Source organism: Tenrec ecaudatus, chromosome 4 (assembly GCF_050624435.1).
Source record: "Tenrec ecaudatus isolate mTenEca1 chromosome 4, mTenEca1.hap1, whole genome shotgun sequence".
NCBI lineage: Eukaryota > Metazoa > Chordata > Mammalia > Afrosoricida > Tenrecidae > Tenrec > Tenrec ecaudatus.
Genome location: NC_134533.1, coordinates 204,852,001 through 204,867,958, shown reverse-complemented (window position 1 = coordinate 204,867,958; position 15,958 = coordinate 204,852,001). Strand labels below are relative to the sequence as shown.

The window sequence follows — 15,958 nt, the reverse complement described above, 5'->3', positions numbered from 1 at the left end:
GCTGTGGGCCCGGCCTGGTGACGTTCTCTGCCCCAGCCTGCTCTTGAGAGAGACCTCGGTAACAGACAGTAGTGTCCGCGGGCTCCGCGCTCTGTGCTGGGGGGAGCTCCCAAGAGGAAACGCAAAACCAGCTTCCAGTGCTGCTGGTCTTCCTGTCTCATTATTCTCAGTGTCCAGTTTGCCTTGTTCTGCTGCAGCCGCCCTTACAAGACTGACCTCTGAAAAGGGGTTTTGGCAATGGATTACAAATCCTTTCTGGTCACCAATGCACATGACTGCTAAATGAAATATACAAAGTCCTTATTCAATTCATTGTGCCCACTCTGTAATGCTTTTCTATTTAATTACATTAAACTGCATTTTCTGTTCGTATCCCAGTCACATATTTAAAAAAACAGAAAGAAAGGAAATGATGAATGTGGTTTGCTTGTGTGTGTTGTCTCTTGATTCGGTCACCACAGCACAGTCGGCCCCTCTTGACCTTCCTGCCCTTAGTTCCCCGTCTCTGGTGAGAGCGCTGCAGACCCCTCCCTCCTCGGGGGCCCTCCTTGGCGATCTCTACAAGCCAGGTGAGGTCTTAAAGAGCCAACAGCCGGCCTCTTTCTCGGGGACCCAGAGAAAGACCAGCTTGTCGGGATGCTGTTTTTGATTTGGCTTTTTCTTTCTTCCTTTCTTTCTTTTGTCTCAAGGAAGGCTAGGGTAGTGAAGGATAGCTTTCTGTTGTCGCTCCTCTCTCGTGGTGGCAAGTTCTCCATCGCACTGTCGCTGATCCCACAGTTGCACTCGCCCACGCACAGCTGAGCCACGGCGCCCACTTCCTCCTGTGTGGCTGATGTGGATCTAACAAGTCTCATGGTTGCCTGCTCTATTCCATGGCCCATTTTGGTTAATGGGGTTCCAGCGGTTTTTGGGAATCAGGCCTGGAGCCTCGGGGACTTGGAAAGTTAGGGCTCCTTTGTTGGCATTGGGTTTGTTCTATCTGATGTGGGACACGGTAGCACTGTGCCCTGGGTTTAAAAGCCCAGGGACACGTTGATTAGTCAAATGAATCCAAACATTTAAAAACCAAAACACAGCAGCTGCAGCATTTTAGCTCCCTGTTAGGGAATAACAGCCCAGAGCTCTGCTGGGTGAGAAGCGGGGCCCTCTGGACAGAAAACTAGTGCTCCTTTGTGAAGAGCCCGCAGTCGTGAGCAGTCTTGAGTCCACGACGGGAGCGGGTGACCCAGAGGCGGCTGTGTCGAGGACTGCTGGCTGCTTTGGGCCAGTTCTTAGCTGTGTTGCTGTCTGAGACCAGCTTTGCTTACAAGCATTGATGCTCATTTGAACATGTGACTGGGATATAAATGCCAAAGTGCAGTTTGATGGGGACGAGGGTCCCGCCTTCCGACGGGCCTTTGTCACTGCAAGCAAAGCCTTCAGCAGTCTCGAGTCCCCACCTGCTGTGTCTGGTGGCGAGGGTCAAAGACAGTGTAGTGGCATTGGGATTCCTCTTGTGGAAGGTGATGGTTGACTCGGAGCGCTCATGTTTAGAAATGAGCCCCACAGTCGGCTTGTCCTGTACAGTCATTACTGATGGATGACCAGTGAAGCGGGCTGAATCCATCTAAAACTTTTTGGCAATTTCGTAGCGTCGAAAGGTTAAAACTTTTAGAAATCTCTCTCAAATAATCCTTGGGGGAAAGTCAAAGAGTAAAATTGTCAGAGTCTGGAGATTTCTGCCATTTCCCGTGGTCCCTTTAAAGACAAAGAGTATTTTACAGAACAGAAGCTTGGCCCCACTCAGTCCTCCCCTTCTTACGTAAGACGCTGTCTCCCAAGGGGCTTGATTACATTGCAGGTAGAACCCGTGTTTCTGTTGCCATCTTCACAAGCACAGAAAAGTCAAGTAATTCTCATTTTAATAAAAGGTCTCCTAGCTTTAAAAGTCTTCCTCCCAAAAAAATCTTCCTATAGGTGAGTTGTGGTTTTCTGAAAGTATATTCTTACTTAGACTCCTTTGTGCTAGAAAGCTTTGTTTTCCTGAAATTCTTCCCTAGCCAGCACAAAATACTGTTTTTTGTGCTGAAAATAAGGTATAAAAGTCTCTGCTGACAGAAATTCAGCGCCTCCATTAAAATGCTCCTGTTGACTAGAAGCTTATGTGAGGGGCTCTGTGAGCTTGGAGACAGTGTTGACCCTGGGCCCCTTCTCATGTCAGCCAAAGCCTGGCTCCCCAGCTATTTCTCAGTGACCTTAGCTTTGGTTGGCTGAGAGGATTTAGGCTGTATCTCTTTAGTCTGTCACCTTGTGGAAATGGAAACATCATTTTTGTTATGGTGGCTCTTAGCAGCCATTCCCCAGCTCAAGGCCGAGCATGACCCCTTCCTACCAACAGAGGTGGGCTAGGAGAGAGAGGAGTGGATGTGGAAGTCTCGGGACACGCTTGCCCCCAAGCTGGAGAAGCATGCTTTGTGATCAGCACTACGTGCCTTAGCACCCTCTCCCCCGTGTATACCCGTGACAGGCAGACGAGTGTGGCAGAGTGGAATGATGGGGTTTCTACTGTTCAATTAGGACCGCAGTCAGCAGAACTGGTCACTCTGTTTGAACAGCTGGCAATAATTACCACCTTGGGAAGGCTGTTGCAGGAACTCCTCTTTATTATGAAACTGGAAACAAGCAGCATACGTATCCCAGGAAAAATAACTACTCGTAATAATCTACTAAGTACTAATTCATCCAGAAATGATGTGATTTCATGTTTGTAACTTTACTTTGTTCATTATTTGCAACAAAATAATTGCACTAATTGTTGTATCATGCAGTACTAAGGGTGCTTTATTCATTGATAGTGCATGTGGGGGTTTTGTTATTACTTAGCTCATGTTGCATGTTAATGATGCATGTCTGAAATTTGTTGTCCTTCAAGGCATGATGGGTGGCTATCCGCCAAGCCTTCCACCTTTGCAGGGCCCAGTTGATGGCCTTGTTAGCATGGGCAGCATGCAGCCACTTCACCCTGGGGGGCCTCCACCCCACCACCTTCCACCAGGTGTGCCCGGCCTCCCGGGCATCCCACCACCGGGTAAGAACTTCATCCTCATTCATTCACTCATTAATCTCATCCTCACGTTCTCTTCTTCCTCCTTCAGCCAGGTGCTCCAGAAGGCACCTGCTACCCATTGTGGCCAGGCCTTCACTGAAGAATCCTAGGGATGTCAGCAGCAGGGCCTGCCCTGCTCGTTGACACCTGTGCCCTTGGACACCTGGCTGCCACACAGCAGTATAGGACACCTGGCAGAGGCCAGACTCAGCAGACCAAGAGGCAGGCGCCCTATTCCATAATTACTCATGAATTTGAAATGGGCTTGAAACGCCATGCTCGGCCTCGAAGGCCCTGCCCTGGTGCCAGTGAGTGAAAAGCCCCACGTTGCCTGTTCAGGGGCACTGGGTGCGGTTCTTCCTCTGGTGCAATTCTTATCTCACAGGATCTCCGTAGACTTGCTGCTCCATCTCCTGCTCCTCAAGCAGCCTACAAGGGGAGGGAAGTCCCCAGCTCTCAAGAAGCCCTTAGTCAGTCTTTCCCAAGGGAAGGAGGGGATGCAGTACACTGAACTAGTTTTCCTTCTCTGAGACCTGCAGAGGCTTGATAGCACACTTCAAAGAATAGCATAGCCTGCCTACTAATCGGAGGCATTCGTTGATTTGTCAGCATAGGCTCAGCAGCCATTCTGCAGAGAAAACAAACACATGTAAGTGGAGCCCAAAAGTAGCTACAATGAGTTTTAACTTGGTTTAAATTAGTGAGGGAAATGTGTTTTGTTTTTCCTTTTTTTTTTCCACGTGCTCCTGGCCTGCTTTTCAATTTTTAAATGGAAAATTAAGTTTTCCTGTTAATCGTCACTGACTCAGCTATAATTTGAACGATGGGAAAGGCACTCTTCAGGGACTTGGCAGAGCTAATGCTTCGGATGTCAGCTAAGATTAGAGATGGAAGCTTGATTGGTTTGCCTGCACCATTGTTGTCCAGAGGCGGGTCAAGGAGGGACATGGCCTGCAGCTTCATTTGGCTGCTCTGGGAGAGCTGCTAGGAAAACCATAGCTTCGCAGAAATATTTGCTCCCTCGTGAAGTGGCTGCTGGTAGAATTGGCCTATATGCTGTGCCCTCTCACTTGGGCACAGAGTGTCTCTCTGTCAGTAAGACCAGGTGTGAGTAGACCCGCTGAAGGGCCACCCAATTCTCCATGGGAGCTTCACCAAGGCCAGCAGCCTCTTGATTGATATCAGCTATCTTCTGAGGCTCTGGAGACACAGCGACCTTCCTCCCCCTGGTTTTGTCTGTGGATGATCTTTGGAAGGAGCACGGCACACCTGGTCGTTGCCAGGAGACAGGAGAGAACCTTCGGTGCCTGTGCTGTGAGGGCAGGGAGCTGCCTGGAGATAGCTATCACCTTCCCACAGCTCTCCCTTGCGCTGGGTACAGAGGGCTTGGTGGAGCTGCTGGCATGTCTGTGGGGGCCATGGGAAGCAGTGGCAGCGGCAGCTTAGGGAGTCTGCTGTGTTGTGAGTCTAAGGGGAGGGTCCTGGGGGGGGGCAGGGGTTCTATTTCTGGAGCCATAGTGTACCCCCACACCCTCTATGTTCAGTGACACAGAGTTATCGGAAGCCGCCTAGGCGCCTTTCTGGGGACTTGGGCTGCTATTAGAGTCTTTGTAAGCAGCGCCACTTTCCTCTCGTGCTTCCTGGAAATGGCTGCTAGCCATTTTAGACCTTAGACTAGTGGGCCAGAGCCGCTGCTTGGTCAGAGGAGCGACGGTTTGAATCTAGAATGGGAAGTGAGCGTGCTCGGGCCTTGTCTGCACTTTGGACTTGAGTTGTCCTTTGTCCTTTGTAGGCCTCTCATGACCAGGCTCTTGCTGGTCCTCACCAGGACAGCAAGTGGAGCGTCAGCTCATCACTGTATTTGTCATCTCGGTAGTGTCAACCAGGGCCTGTGAGACAACAATTGCCTGTGAGAAGTCAATCAGTACGGAGGCTGAGTACAGATGTAGTGGGGTCACGATGTCCTCCTTCCTAGGCCTTTTTATCATGTCCCACTTGAGGGGACCCTCTCAAAGTACTGCTCGAGCAGCCGGAAGCGGCCCCTCCCTGCCAACACCAGCAAGTCCCATTAGAGCCTGGGGTGCTGGCAACCTGCCAGGGGACAGCAAGGAAGTGCCTCCAGCATCAGCCCCTCTCCCAGGGACCCTGCTCTCTGAGTGCAGTGTGCGCTGCTGAGCTTGTCTGCCTCGTGCCCTGACTGCTGGAGGCAGGTCCAGCAGAGTCTGGTCAGAGCAAAGGACCTTGGAATAGAATCGGGCTCAGGCTGTAGCTCACCTGGGGATACTGCTCCAATTGGGCATGGGGTTGAAATCGCCTTCAGTTGATGAACACGTTCCATGTATCAGCTGTGCACCCCAAGGGTGAGGCTGTGAGAGAAGAGAATGCACATTTTCTGGGTGAACCCTGCACCCTTTTGGAGTAGCTAGGGTTCGGTCCTCAGAGACTCCAGGGCAGAGGTCCTTGGGTCTGCATTATAAATGGCACCATTTCTTGGATCAGAGAGTAGTTTTTCAGGCCCCTCGGTCGCAGAGACTCTGACTGTGCATTGCATTCTGAATTACAGGTGTGATGCACCAAGGAGTAGCCCCTGTGGTAGGGGCTCCAGCACCAGGTGGCAGTCCCTATGGGCACCAGGTAAGCCTCCCAGTCTGGTTTTCTAGGACTCTTCTCTTGCCAAGCAGGTGCAGAGAAGCTTTCTGGCTCACTATGTGGTCCATGCACTTTCAGGTGGGCGTTTTGGGGCCTCCCGGACAGCAGGCACCCCCTCCATACCCTGGCCCTCATCCAGCTGCCCCACCTGTTATTCAGCAGCCCACAACGCCCATGTTTGTGGCTCCCCCACCGAAGACCCAGCGCCTTCTCCACTCAGAGGCATATCTGAAGTACATCGAGGGACTCAGTGCTGAGTCCACCAGCATCAGCCAGTGGGACCAGACCCTGGCAGGTAAGGAGGGGACCGTCCAGAGTCGGCCTCGCAGACATAACGCTTCCTGAGAGTCCTCTGGTTGCTGTGGGCATTCCCCAGCGTTACCAGAGTAAAACATTTTAGAGGAGGATTAGGAGCTTCTGGGTGCACTAACATCACACGCTGTAATTTTTTTTTCTAGACAAATTTTAAAACTGAGTTTTACCATAAACATCACTGCCACCTTTTTACATGTACTCCTGAGAGTTCCTGACTAGTTTTCAGATAAACACCCACTCTTGGTCAAATTAAATTAAAAACTGTTTCACCTCAGTGGGGGGAAAGCACTGGAAAACCTGTTCACAGTAGCTTAAAGAAACATTTTATTTCATTCAACAGGTTTAATGTTGTTCCGATGCATACTGAAGTACTTGCTTCATTTCTGCAGAGACTTTGGTAGTTTCTACTTATTTTGCATTTCTAAACCAAATTCGATGTCTTTCAAGAGTAGTAGGTGTGTTTTCATTCACACCTTTGAAGTTATTAAATCTCAGAGATCACCGCCCCGTGATAGCAGTCAGCTCCTCAGGGGTGCAGCCATTGTGAGGCCAGTGGGGATCAGCTGTCAAACGCACGCCTGTCAGGAGTGCTGGCCGCCTGCGCAGGGTCTCAGACCACAAGGGACCATCTCCTCAAAGGACTTGAGAAGCGTGTCCAACTCACAACAGTCGGGCCTGTGTTTTGATGGCTCAGACCTCAGATTTGTCACCTTGAAATCCCAGTTTCTATTTCACCGTCTGCACTTGCCTTTCTTTCCAGCTAGAAGACGTGACGTCCACTTGTCCAAGGAGCAGGAGAGCCGCCTTCCCTCGCACTGGCTGAAGAGTAAAGGGGCCCACACCACCATGGCCGATGCACTCTGGCGCCTGCGGGATCTGATGCTCCGAGACACGCTGAACATCCGCCAGGCGTACCACCTGGAGGACGTGTGACCACTCCGACTCCGTCTGTTTTATAGACGCACAGCGTTCCGTGGGACGGTGGCCATTGTAGTCATTGGGGGCGGTGGGGGGCCGGGGTGGGGGGAAACATACAGAATGATCATTTTTATTGCATTTTACTGTACATTGCCAGGCCATTTTTATATAAGGACACTTTTAATAAGCTCTTCTATGTGTTTTTGTTATATTGAGTATCAAATACACAGTTTTCTTGTTTGGGGTTTTGGCATGTTTCCTGTTTGAAACTAGTTTCACGATGGGCAGTCGATGTGTGGCCGTGGAGCGGCTTTTCTTGGCTTGTGGTTTTGAGGGTTAATGTCTTCTGAGATTTTTTTATTATAAGAGGAAAAAAATGGGGGAAAAAATACTCACCAGTTTACAGATTAGTTTAAATTGACATCGAAATGTGCAGTGGGTCTTAGTTTACACCTGAGAGAGGGGAGTGCATTTGTGTCTGTTCCACAAGCCTGAGTATTTTAAGCCACTTCCCAACAAGAGCTGTTGCTTGCCAGTGGCGTGATGTGCTTTCTTTTGAAAGGCTGCCAGTTAGGTTCTGGCCGTTTGGCAGACAGGGACAGCTTGCTCTGCAGCTTGCCGCAGGAGCTAGAACTCAGTGCTGTGCAGCCGCCTGCAGCCCAACCCAGTCACTCATGCTCCACGTGGCCTATCTGTTGTCAGTTACTTGTGTAGAAGATGTGCACAACCCTGAGTTATATGTAGTCTTGGCAGGTAAGTTTAAGGGTACTTTTGACCTATTTATACTGAGTTTGCAATGTATGCTTATGTTAAGTGATTGAGACTTTTTTCATTTGATACACTGAAAACGCTGAAGTTCATCTGAAAGAAGGCATTGAGGTGTGTGAGGAGTTGCTTTACTTGTAAAAACCCCAGACCCAGCGGAAGGCATGGTGCAGGGCCTGTTGGTGAGCTGCAGCTGCAGCATGGTGACTGCTAGCCGAGGTGCTCCCCTCCCCCACAGGCTGTGCAGCCTGTTTGCTCGTCCATGTGCTTTTCTTCTTCCCAGTTTCAGGGTTGTGATCCTCAACCAGAAACCAAGGCTTTCCAAAATACTTCCATTATTGAGTTTGTACGTTGCGGAGTGTCAGGAGAAACTAAAAAGACCATTAAGACCCCAAGCCCTTGGGTTTGAAGACCCTTGCTTCCGTACATGCCCCCTGGACTCAACCTCTGGGGAGTGTGTGAAGCTCAGACAGGCGGAAGTGTGTCCACCAGAGAACAGCACTTCATTGGGAGAAAGGGGGTGTGCTTTATGAGAACAGGGGTCACCTTTGGGTTGCCTTTATGGTAGTTCCCACTGCTATTTGAAAATTGAGAAGATTCATTTTTTTCTTTTAATCTGATGTGGATCCATGCCCAGATGTTTAATTACCATTGATAATCATGAGGATAAGAGTGGGAACAGGGAACGGTCTTGTGTGTCAGGAGCCCCTTGTAACCTCATTGCCTGTAGTCAACCACTGGAGCTCAGTTTGCATCAAGACTTTGAAATAATTTTTTTTTCCTTTGGAATGTGTCACAGTTGTATGTCAGTACCTTTGGTCTAACTGAACCAGATCAGGAAAGCCTCGCCTTATGATTGGGGGCCATTGGATCATCGTGGACTTTATAATACAATCAGATTCTTTTATTTGTAGCCGTCCTGAATGACACCAAAGAAACTGAAATCTCATTTTGGTTAAGTTATTTATTTATCTCACTCATCTTATTTCCCTTTTAAGGTCTGGGTGAAACTTCTCTGAGAAGCCTCTAAACACCCTTCACTTGGGGCCCTGTGGGTTTCAGGAGCCCTCAGCCTGCAGGCTCCTCTCCATCCAAAGGCCCAGCGGGTCTCCCTGAGGCAGCGCTGCACCAGGGCCACCAGGCAGGCCTTAATCAAGTTTAAAAAAAGAAAACTATATATATATATGTGTGTGTATTTATTTTATAATCATGTCTTTCTGTATATTAACTTGGAATATATCAGTTAATCCTTAGGATGCACAATTTGAAATCTGCCATCTAGAATTCCATCCCTAACCCCTCCCACCCCTCCTAAAAAGTGGGAGAGTACGGATGAACTGACGTCTTTTCTTCCCTCCTTCCTTAGTTCTGAGAGTATCACAGCCGAAATGTTTTCAAAATGTAAAATGTGGAAATACCTTTTGTTTATATGGGGGAGAAAAACTTTAGGTTTAAAATGTTTGTCAGCCAACTGATTTTTAAAAGCCTTTTTAAGAAAAAACATCGTTCCTTTCCTATGAGGAAGACTTGAGGGAAGAATATGTGGACATTTGCATAAAATCCCCAAATTCTTGTTGATGACATTTCAGTTTGAACATTTTCAGACCTGATCAAAGCTTGGTTTATTCTAATTTCTGTATCGCAAAGGTTTGAGTAGTGACTAGTCTTATAACTTGTATGTATCATATGTTTGTTCACCTAAAGCTTTTTAATCCAAATAAAAAGTGAGTTTGCAAAATGATTTGGATTAACCAGGCTTGGATGTTCTGTTAAAAGCTTATGTCTGATGTTAGTTTCAAGCAGGTTCAACTCTGACCCACCCTGACTTCACTCGGGTGAGGGGACACAGCAGCCACTTTAAGGGACCAAAGGCGGCTTTTTGGGTGATGACAAAGGTTAGTGTTGGGGACGTGGGCCGCAGTAACCTGGGTGCTGAGTGCAGTTTGCAATGCTCCCCGGCAACCTGTCAGATGCCGGTCCACGCGGACTTCCTAAGGGCGGAGGGTGCCCGCCATTCAGTCAGCGTGTCTGTGTCCAGAAAAGAAGGTGCCCCTGGCGTGTCCTAATGTATCTCCAAGCTCTCACGACACCTACATGTGTCTTTAAACAGTGGTGGTAGGTGGTGACTGCACTTTTTGTATATGGTTTAACCCCCCGAACTGCATGGTGTGTGGATTCTATGTGAATAAAACCATGACAGCAAAGCACATACCCCTACACTAGGGGGCCAGTTCACTGTCCCTCAGACCTGTTGGTGGGCCAGGCTATAGTTTAAACAAATTCCTATGCACACTGCACATCTTATTTTGAAGTAAAAAAAATGGGGCAAAAACACCCAGCAGGCCAGATAAATACCCTTGGTAGGCCGCATGTGGCCCGCGGGCCTAAGTTTGAGGACGCCTGCCCTAGACACTTTCCTAGAGTGTTGGTAGAAACCCACGTTTTCCTCTCCTAGCACCGCAAATCCGAGCACTCGGCTAGCCTGGGCTGCTGTCTTTGTTCCTGAGCACCAGGACTACACTGTGTGCAGACAAAATGCCGAGTGTGACTGTCCATCTCCAGTTCGGAAGTGTGCCACACCAACTGGAGGAAACTGAGGACTGACCAATAGGCTGGACCAACCCCCAGTTACGTGGTATTGTGTGTGTGGTGAGTAGTGCCAAATCGAGTACATGGACTTGATGGCTTTACCACTTGCCTGTCCGTTTGGATAGCCTTGTGAAGAGTGGGGCTCCCAGGGTACTTCCTGGTGCTCACAAGGAGCATGGAACATGGCCTGAGAGGCAGTTGTGCGAACTCATGGTTTAAGACAGCAGTGTCAGGGCTGTGTCCTCTCACCACACTTGGTCTGTACGCTGAGCAGAGCAGCTGGATTACGTCAAGGGGTTGGAGGAAGGCCTTCTAGCCTGCCGTATGCAGGAGACACAACCTGACTGGAAGCACTTGCTGATGAAGGACCAAGGATTCCAACTCACTGTAAAGACGACCAAAATCCTCAGGAATAGCCCAAGAGGTGGGCAGCACCATGTTAACTGGAGATGGGCGTCGTCAGTCTGGTCTTACTTGCAGTGCCCAGTGCTCGGGAAGCAGCAGTCTGGGGATGAAAGGACACCCTGCCCAGGGCCTTCTGCAAGGGAAGAGCAGGGCAGGGGAGTCCCTTTGAAGCTTAAGCAGCACCTGACCCTTGCCACGTGTTCCCTGAGCGCCCAGGCACATGGAAGCTGGGCACTGACTAGGGCATCCATGCATTTGAGTCGTATTGCTCAAGGATTGATCTGCCCTGGAGGACGTACAGCCAAAGCACTAGGATGGTGAGACTTCTCACAGGAAGACCAGTTCCTGAAGGGGAGGGACGTCGTGCTTGGTCAGCCAGAGGGGCAGTGAAGAGGGAGGTCCTCCATGAGATGACACAGTGGCTGCAGCAGCAGCAGGGACAACTGTGAGGATGGTCCAGGACCCAGCACCTGACGGCACTTGAAGACTGGACATGGCCCTGCTTCGCTGGGAATGGAGGTCAAAAAGCACTACTCCAAGCTGACAGAAGCCTTTATCAAACAAAACGTGAAGCTTCTGCTTCCAACATGGACCTTGCAGCCCTCTGAAGGCAGCGTCCTTCCCAGCCCCCCGAGATGGGATGCCTTGTGATTGACACCCCCTCAAGGGGTTCTGCAGTGTGTCTCACATGAACTCTTAGACTCCCTGCCTTGCAGAACCAGCAGGCACATCCTCATCGCCACCGTGGGGCAGGGAATGTCCTTGGTGCCACGGCCATTTCCTAGTATGTCCTCATGATCATCCTGTCTCCTTCAGGGAAACAGGAGCTTCTACACCTTGGGGATCCCCACAGGCACCATCCTCTTCTCTGAGCTGGTGCCTCTTGCCTTGCGTTTGGCTCAGTCTCTTCTCAGCGCCCTGGTGGGATAGTGGTTCTGCTCTGAGCTGCTAACTGCATGGTCAGCGGTCTGAAACCACCAGTCGTTCCTCGGGGAAAAGGCAGCCTCGGAAACCCCCGGGCAGCCCTACTCCGTCCCATGGGGCCACCGGGTTGGCATGGACTCGACAGCAAGGAGTTTGGTTGGGGTTGGGGAGCACCTCAGAAGCCACGATTTTCATTGGACCTCCTCAATGAAGGACCCGAAGAGACTCTCGGCGCGGGCGTGTCCGCACAGACGCGTGAACTAGAACCTGGTTACTGTACTCCTTCACTTAGCCGTGTGTGTAATTTTCAAAAGGAGGCCAATATGGTTAAGCTTTAACATCAGGCATTTAAGTGAGACTTTCCAAAACAGGAGTGCTAGAGAAACTGCAACCATCCAATTTATTATTGCTGTAAGAACGCACTGAGTACATACACACCCCGTGTGCTTTCCTGAGGGCAGCAGAGGCAGATGTACAGCAATCAGTGTTGAATACTTGTCATTCCAAAATAATTGCTACCTTTTAAAACCTGAGGTTCTCCTGTAGTGAAAAACTGTTTGCCTTGTTAACAGTGTGGGCACTGCTAACCTCCAACAGCAAGGGAGCGTCGCTCGCACTTCAATTCATTCCCTTGTTGACACTGGTCAGTAGAGACCATGTCACCATCGCTTCTCCCCACTGGGGAGCTGCCCGAGACATCCCCGTCTATACAGAAGCCGTCACGTGGCCACGGCCACAACCACCACCTACTCAAGCGCCTAACAGTCTACACCACCTGCCCTTCAGCAGCCACGCACCAAATGACCACACTTTACACCGCTCCTCACATTTCTAAAGGAGTGCGAACACCTAGTAATGCAGACCTCTCACCCTGCAGGATCTATGCGCTCTCAAGTTTCACAGGGAAAGGTAGTTGCTAGACATGTTCCTGGCAGGCCAAAGGGTTTTGCCCTTTAATAAATCAACACCAAATGGGAACCAAATGGAGACAGCGACCCTCGCAGAGGCCCGCCTAGAACTGGCTAGTCGGGGGCAGAGGAAAACTGGCCTGGGGTCAAGCCCAGTGCAGGGGCTGCAGGTGGGACATGCCTTGTCCTGAAGCTGGGTGCCTGATGGGCTGAGTGGTTCACTAGTCCCACAATGTGTGCACATCACCATCTGCAAAGCCGGAGGGAGGGAGGGAGGAGGGGACCAGGAAGGAGGACCACACACCTGAGAACGGTTCCTTCAGGCCCCAATCTCCACTTCTTACACAAGAGTCAGCCAACACGTCTGTCAGGTCATGCAGGAAACGAGGTGACAATGGAATATGACAGGACAACAGGGCCCCTGGGCTGGCAGCAGTGAGTTCTTCACGTGGAAAAAATTCTAACAGAAAACACCCGTGACCACGATAGCGTGAGATGCCCCGTGGCCTTTCAGGCCCCTGACGGCTTGACTCGAGCACTCGACAAACGGGAGCTTGGTCTTCCCGGACATCCATTTTCCTTCCTGTTCCTGTCTGGCCACTTTATCCTGGGCAGGTCGCGTTCTGAGAGAGGGGGCAAAGAAAGGCTTGCTTTGACTGCTAGAGAAAGGTGGTGGCTGTGACAGCACCCACAGGTGCACCCAGCCTGCCACCCGCAGCTCCGGCCACTCACGGTCCTCACGCAAAGCGAGGACAAGGGCATCTCTGCTCCTGAGCACGACTGACAGGGTAACGGGTGCCCACCCGGCACCCCCACCACTCCAGCGTCACGTTTACAACCTGGTGGCCAGCAGAAATAGCATCTGCCAGATGACTGCCATCCCCGGTCAGGGAGCTCACAGTCGGTCTACGTCCTGTTAAATTTGTATCTCGCACAAAAGAGAGGAAGGTTATCAGCTGAGAGGGCTCAGTCCAGGCGCACACGAATGCCTGGGTGTTCACCCGCCCAGGGGCACCCACCTTCCAAGGGATCAGTTGGTGTGTGGGCAGTCTGGAAGCCCAGTGTGGAGGGCACACCCATCTGGTAGGTCATCAAATCTCAAGTGGGCTGTGAGATGGGGGCCAGACTCCTCCCCTCTCCCTTTGACCCGGAAGCAGGGCTCTGGCTGGTCTCCAGGCTGCTGGCACTGCGCTCTCTTCCTGGGGGATTCTCTCCTGTTTCTGGAGGGGCTCAAGTCTGTGATCTTTCGGCCATCAGGACCCAGAACTGATTGGTTCCAACATCAGTGGATTGGCTGCATTTCCAGGGGAAACTACTTCCCTCAAGCGCCACCCTGAAGTCCTAGAGTAAGTCTTCCCAAAGGCGGTTCTTGGAAGTGTGTGCAGCTGTGTCCGATCAAGCTCTGGAGAGCAGCGTGGCCCCACTCACTTGGACTCCGGTGCACCGTCCAGCCTGCGCTGATACTGCCTCTCTGAGGCCTTTCTCCGGTAGACGTCATCTGCACCAAACAAACATTCTGCTTAGAGGCACAGGAAGCTGACGAGTAAAAAATACTCCGGCCAAACTGTCCCGGAATCTCAACATTGAATGTCCACGTGTCGGAATAAACAACCGCAAACCCAGGTTAGGAGGTGTGAGTCATCCAAGACCTGCAGCCACTACATGAGTTCCTTTCCAAGTTCCTACCACACCTCTTAGCAGTCCTGTAAGACCGCCTTACAATGTGTGTCCTGCGCTGAGATCTTGGACCCCTAAAAGCCCTTCTTTTTCCATCTCACTAATTTGAGCCCAGGAACCTCGGGGAGCAGGCAGGGCAGGTGCACTGCTTTCCTTCCATTGGGCAGCTGCTTTCTCTGACACTCCTTCCCCACCTGTGGGCAACATTCCCTGTTCCTTTGGCACCGACGTTATGTCAACTCTACATGGCTGTGACTCCCTCTCAGTCCTGAGAACACAAGCATTCTAGCTCAGGCTCCTGGACCCCATCCACGCCCATCTATCAGGCAGCACCACCCACAGGGACAAGACAACCTCCACTGGACCCTTGGCCAGGTCCCCAACTGCAGCCATCCTTCGAAACCCCTCTGCGATGCGGTCAAGCATTCTGCCCTGTGATCATAAGCCTACTGCCCTCCTGCCCTTCCAGAACCACACCCCCTGGCGTGTCCTTTCAGCAGCCTGCTGGCCTGGCCCTAGACAGAACCAACTCCCTAGGGCTGCTGAGGCTACAAAACTTGACCTGGAAGCCTCAACTCCCGCAGAGCAGCTGGTGCCTTTAAACCAGTAAACTGGTGGATGGCGTCCCAGTGGACCCCACTACCTTCCTCAAGCCCCTTCTTGTCCTGCCTTCCTGCCCAAGACAAATCCCTTCACGCTCTCCTGTGTCCTGACTTTCTGACACATCCAGTTTCTCTACCACAATGAACTCCGTGCCCTCCCTCCCTCCCTCCAGACCCCAGCAGCAGCTGGTATCTAACCAGACCCACGGCCTAGCCATTTTTTTCCTTGCCCATTCATTACCCATGACCCTGGACCATGGAATGACCAGGACCACCACCTCGCAGAGGTAAAACACTTACTGAGAACTTCACGGCCTGAGGTTCTCCAGCTTGTCTCTCTCCCTTCCTGGGCTGTTTGTTACCTGGAGAATCTACCTCCTGCACTCTCAGTTACCCATGAAATGCCAAGTTGAAACCCCACTCCCACATTTCACCAGTCTACTTGGGAAAGACCCCCCCCCCAAATCCCTGTTCAGCCTCAAGAGGTCGGCTCTGTGGCGCCACCTCCAGATTGGCCTGCCTGTACCCCACCTTCTCCAGGTGAGCCCAGTAACCACCATGCCCTTGGCTCCACCTCTGGGCGTCTCCAGCCCCGACCTGGATGCCCCATAGCCCAGTGCACCCCAAAGGCCATCCTAAAGCCCTTCAGCCCTCTGTACCGTCCTGCTCTCCTCCACCTCGCCCCCCAGCATCAGCCCCTCACGCAGCACTGTCCACCTTAGGCGCCCCCCCCCCCCAGATTCTCAAATCCTACGCTAACTTCTACAGCTCAGCACCACCAGGCTTTAAGGTAAACGTCTACTAAGCGAGAGCTCGGCTGGGCCCCATGACCGGGCGAGCGGAACGGCCCGTGCCCTTGCGACAAGGGCAAAGGCAGCACGGCGCTGGGGAGACGCTGCCCGCGATCCCAGGGCCCCGCCGGGAGAACAGGGCCCCGCGTCGTCCGGAATGGGCCCCCACTTACAGAAGGTCTCCTGCCCGACGCGCATTTTGATCATGATCCACTCCATCGTGGCTCCGAGCACGAAAAAGAAAGGCAGGAACCTGTAGATGCCGAGTCGCTCCTTCCCGGGAACGCATTGCAGAAGTCGCTTCACCTGGGCTCTGGAGAACATGCTCGA

The 15,958-nt window shown here is 51.5% G+C and overlaps 2 protein-coding genes across 16 annotated transcripts in view; one reads left to right on the top strand and one right to left on the bottom strand.

Moving 5' to 3' along the window:
• The window catches only part of PBRM1 (polybromo 1), an 82,069-nt gene extending 72,596 nt beyond the window's left edge, over window positions 1-9,473 (top strand). For 9 of the 13 annotated variants that reach the window (XM_075547495.1, XM_075547491.1, XM_075547485.1 and 6 more), the window contains 4 exons: window positions 2,912-3,067; window positions 5,649-5,719; window positions 5,813-6,029; window positions 6,810-9,473. In XM_075547495.1, the coding sequence (XP_075403610.1) occupies window positions 2,912-3,067; window positions 5,649-5,719; window positions 5,813-6,029; window positions 6,810-6,982 (617 nt within the window). In that variant the 3' untranslated portion in view covers window positions 6,983-9,473. The remainder of the gene's footprint in view (window positions 1-2,911; window positions 3,068-5,648; window positions 5,720-5,812; window positions 6,030-6,809) is intronic. The other 4 variants (XM_075547494.1, XM_075547490.1, XM_075547493.1 and 1 more) reach the window with 1 other exon arrangement.
• UQCC5 (ubiquinol-cytochrome c reductase complex assembly factor 5) lies at window positions 2,683-15,958 on the bottom strand. Of its 3 annotated transcripts, XM_075547504.1 has the most exons (6): window positions 15,802-15,958; window positions 13,987-14,056; window positions 12,863-13,181; window positions 6,798-6,997; window positions 5,360-5,451; window positions 2,702-3,713 (listed from the first exon to the last, which is right to left on the bottom strand). In XM_075547504.1, the coding sequence occupies exons 1-3, from the start codon at window positions 15,950-15,952 to the stop codon at window positions 13,019-13,021; spliced, it is 384 nt and encodes a 127-aa protein (XP_075403619.1). In that variant the 5' UTR covers window positions 15,953-15,958; the 3' UTR covers window positions 2,702-3,713; window positions 5,360-5,451; window positions 6,798-6,997; window positions 12,863-13,018. The 3 variants fall into 3 exon arrangements, with proteins under 3 accessions (XP_075403618.1, XP_075403619.1, XP_075403620.1); XM_075547503.1 differs by having other exon boundaries at window positions 2,683-3,713; window positions 6,798-13,181; XM_075547505.1 differs by lacking the exons at window positions 2,702-3,713; window positions 5,360-5,451; window positions 6,798-6,997 and having other exon boundaries at window positions 13,046-13,181; window positions 13,578-14,056.

Coding starts and splice junctions, on each gene's coding strand:
- UQCC5 (XM_075547503.1), bottom strand. CDS start 15,952: ATGTTCTCCAGAGCCCAGGTGAAGCGACTTCTGCAATGCGTTCCCGGG. Junction 14,057..15,801: donor CGTCGGGCAGGAGACCTTCT/GTAAGTGGGGGC, acceptor TGTTTGGTGCAG/ATGACGTCTACCGGAGAAAG. Junction 13,182..13,986: donor GACGGTGCACCGGAGTCCAA/GTGAGTGGGGCC, acceptor CCCCTCTCTCAG/AACGCGACCTGCCCAGGATA.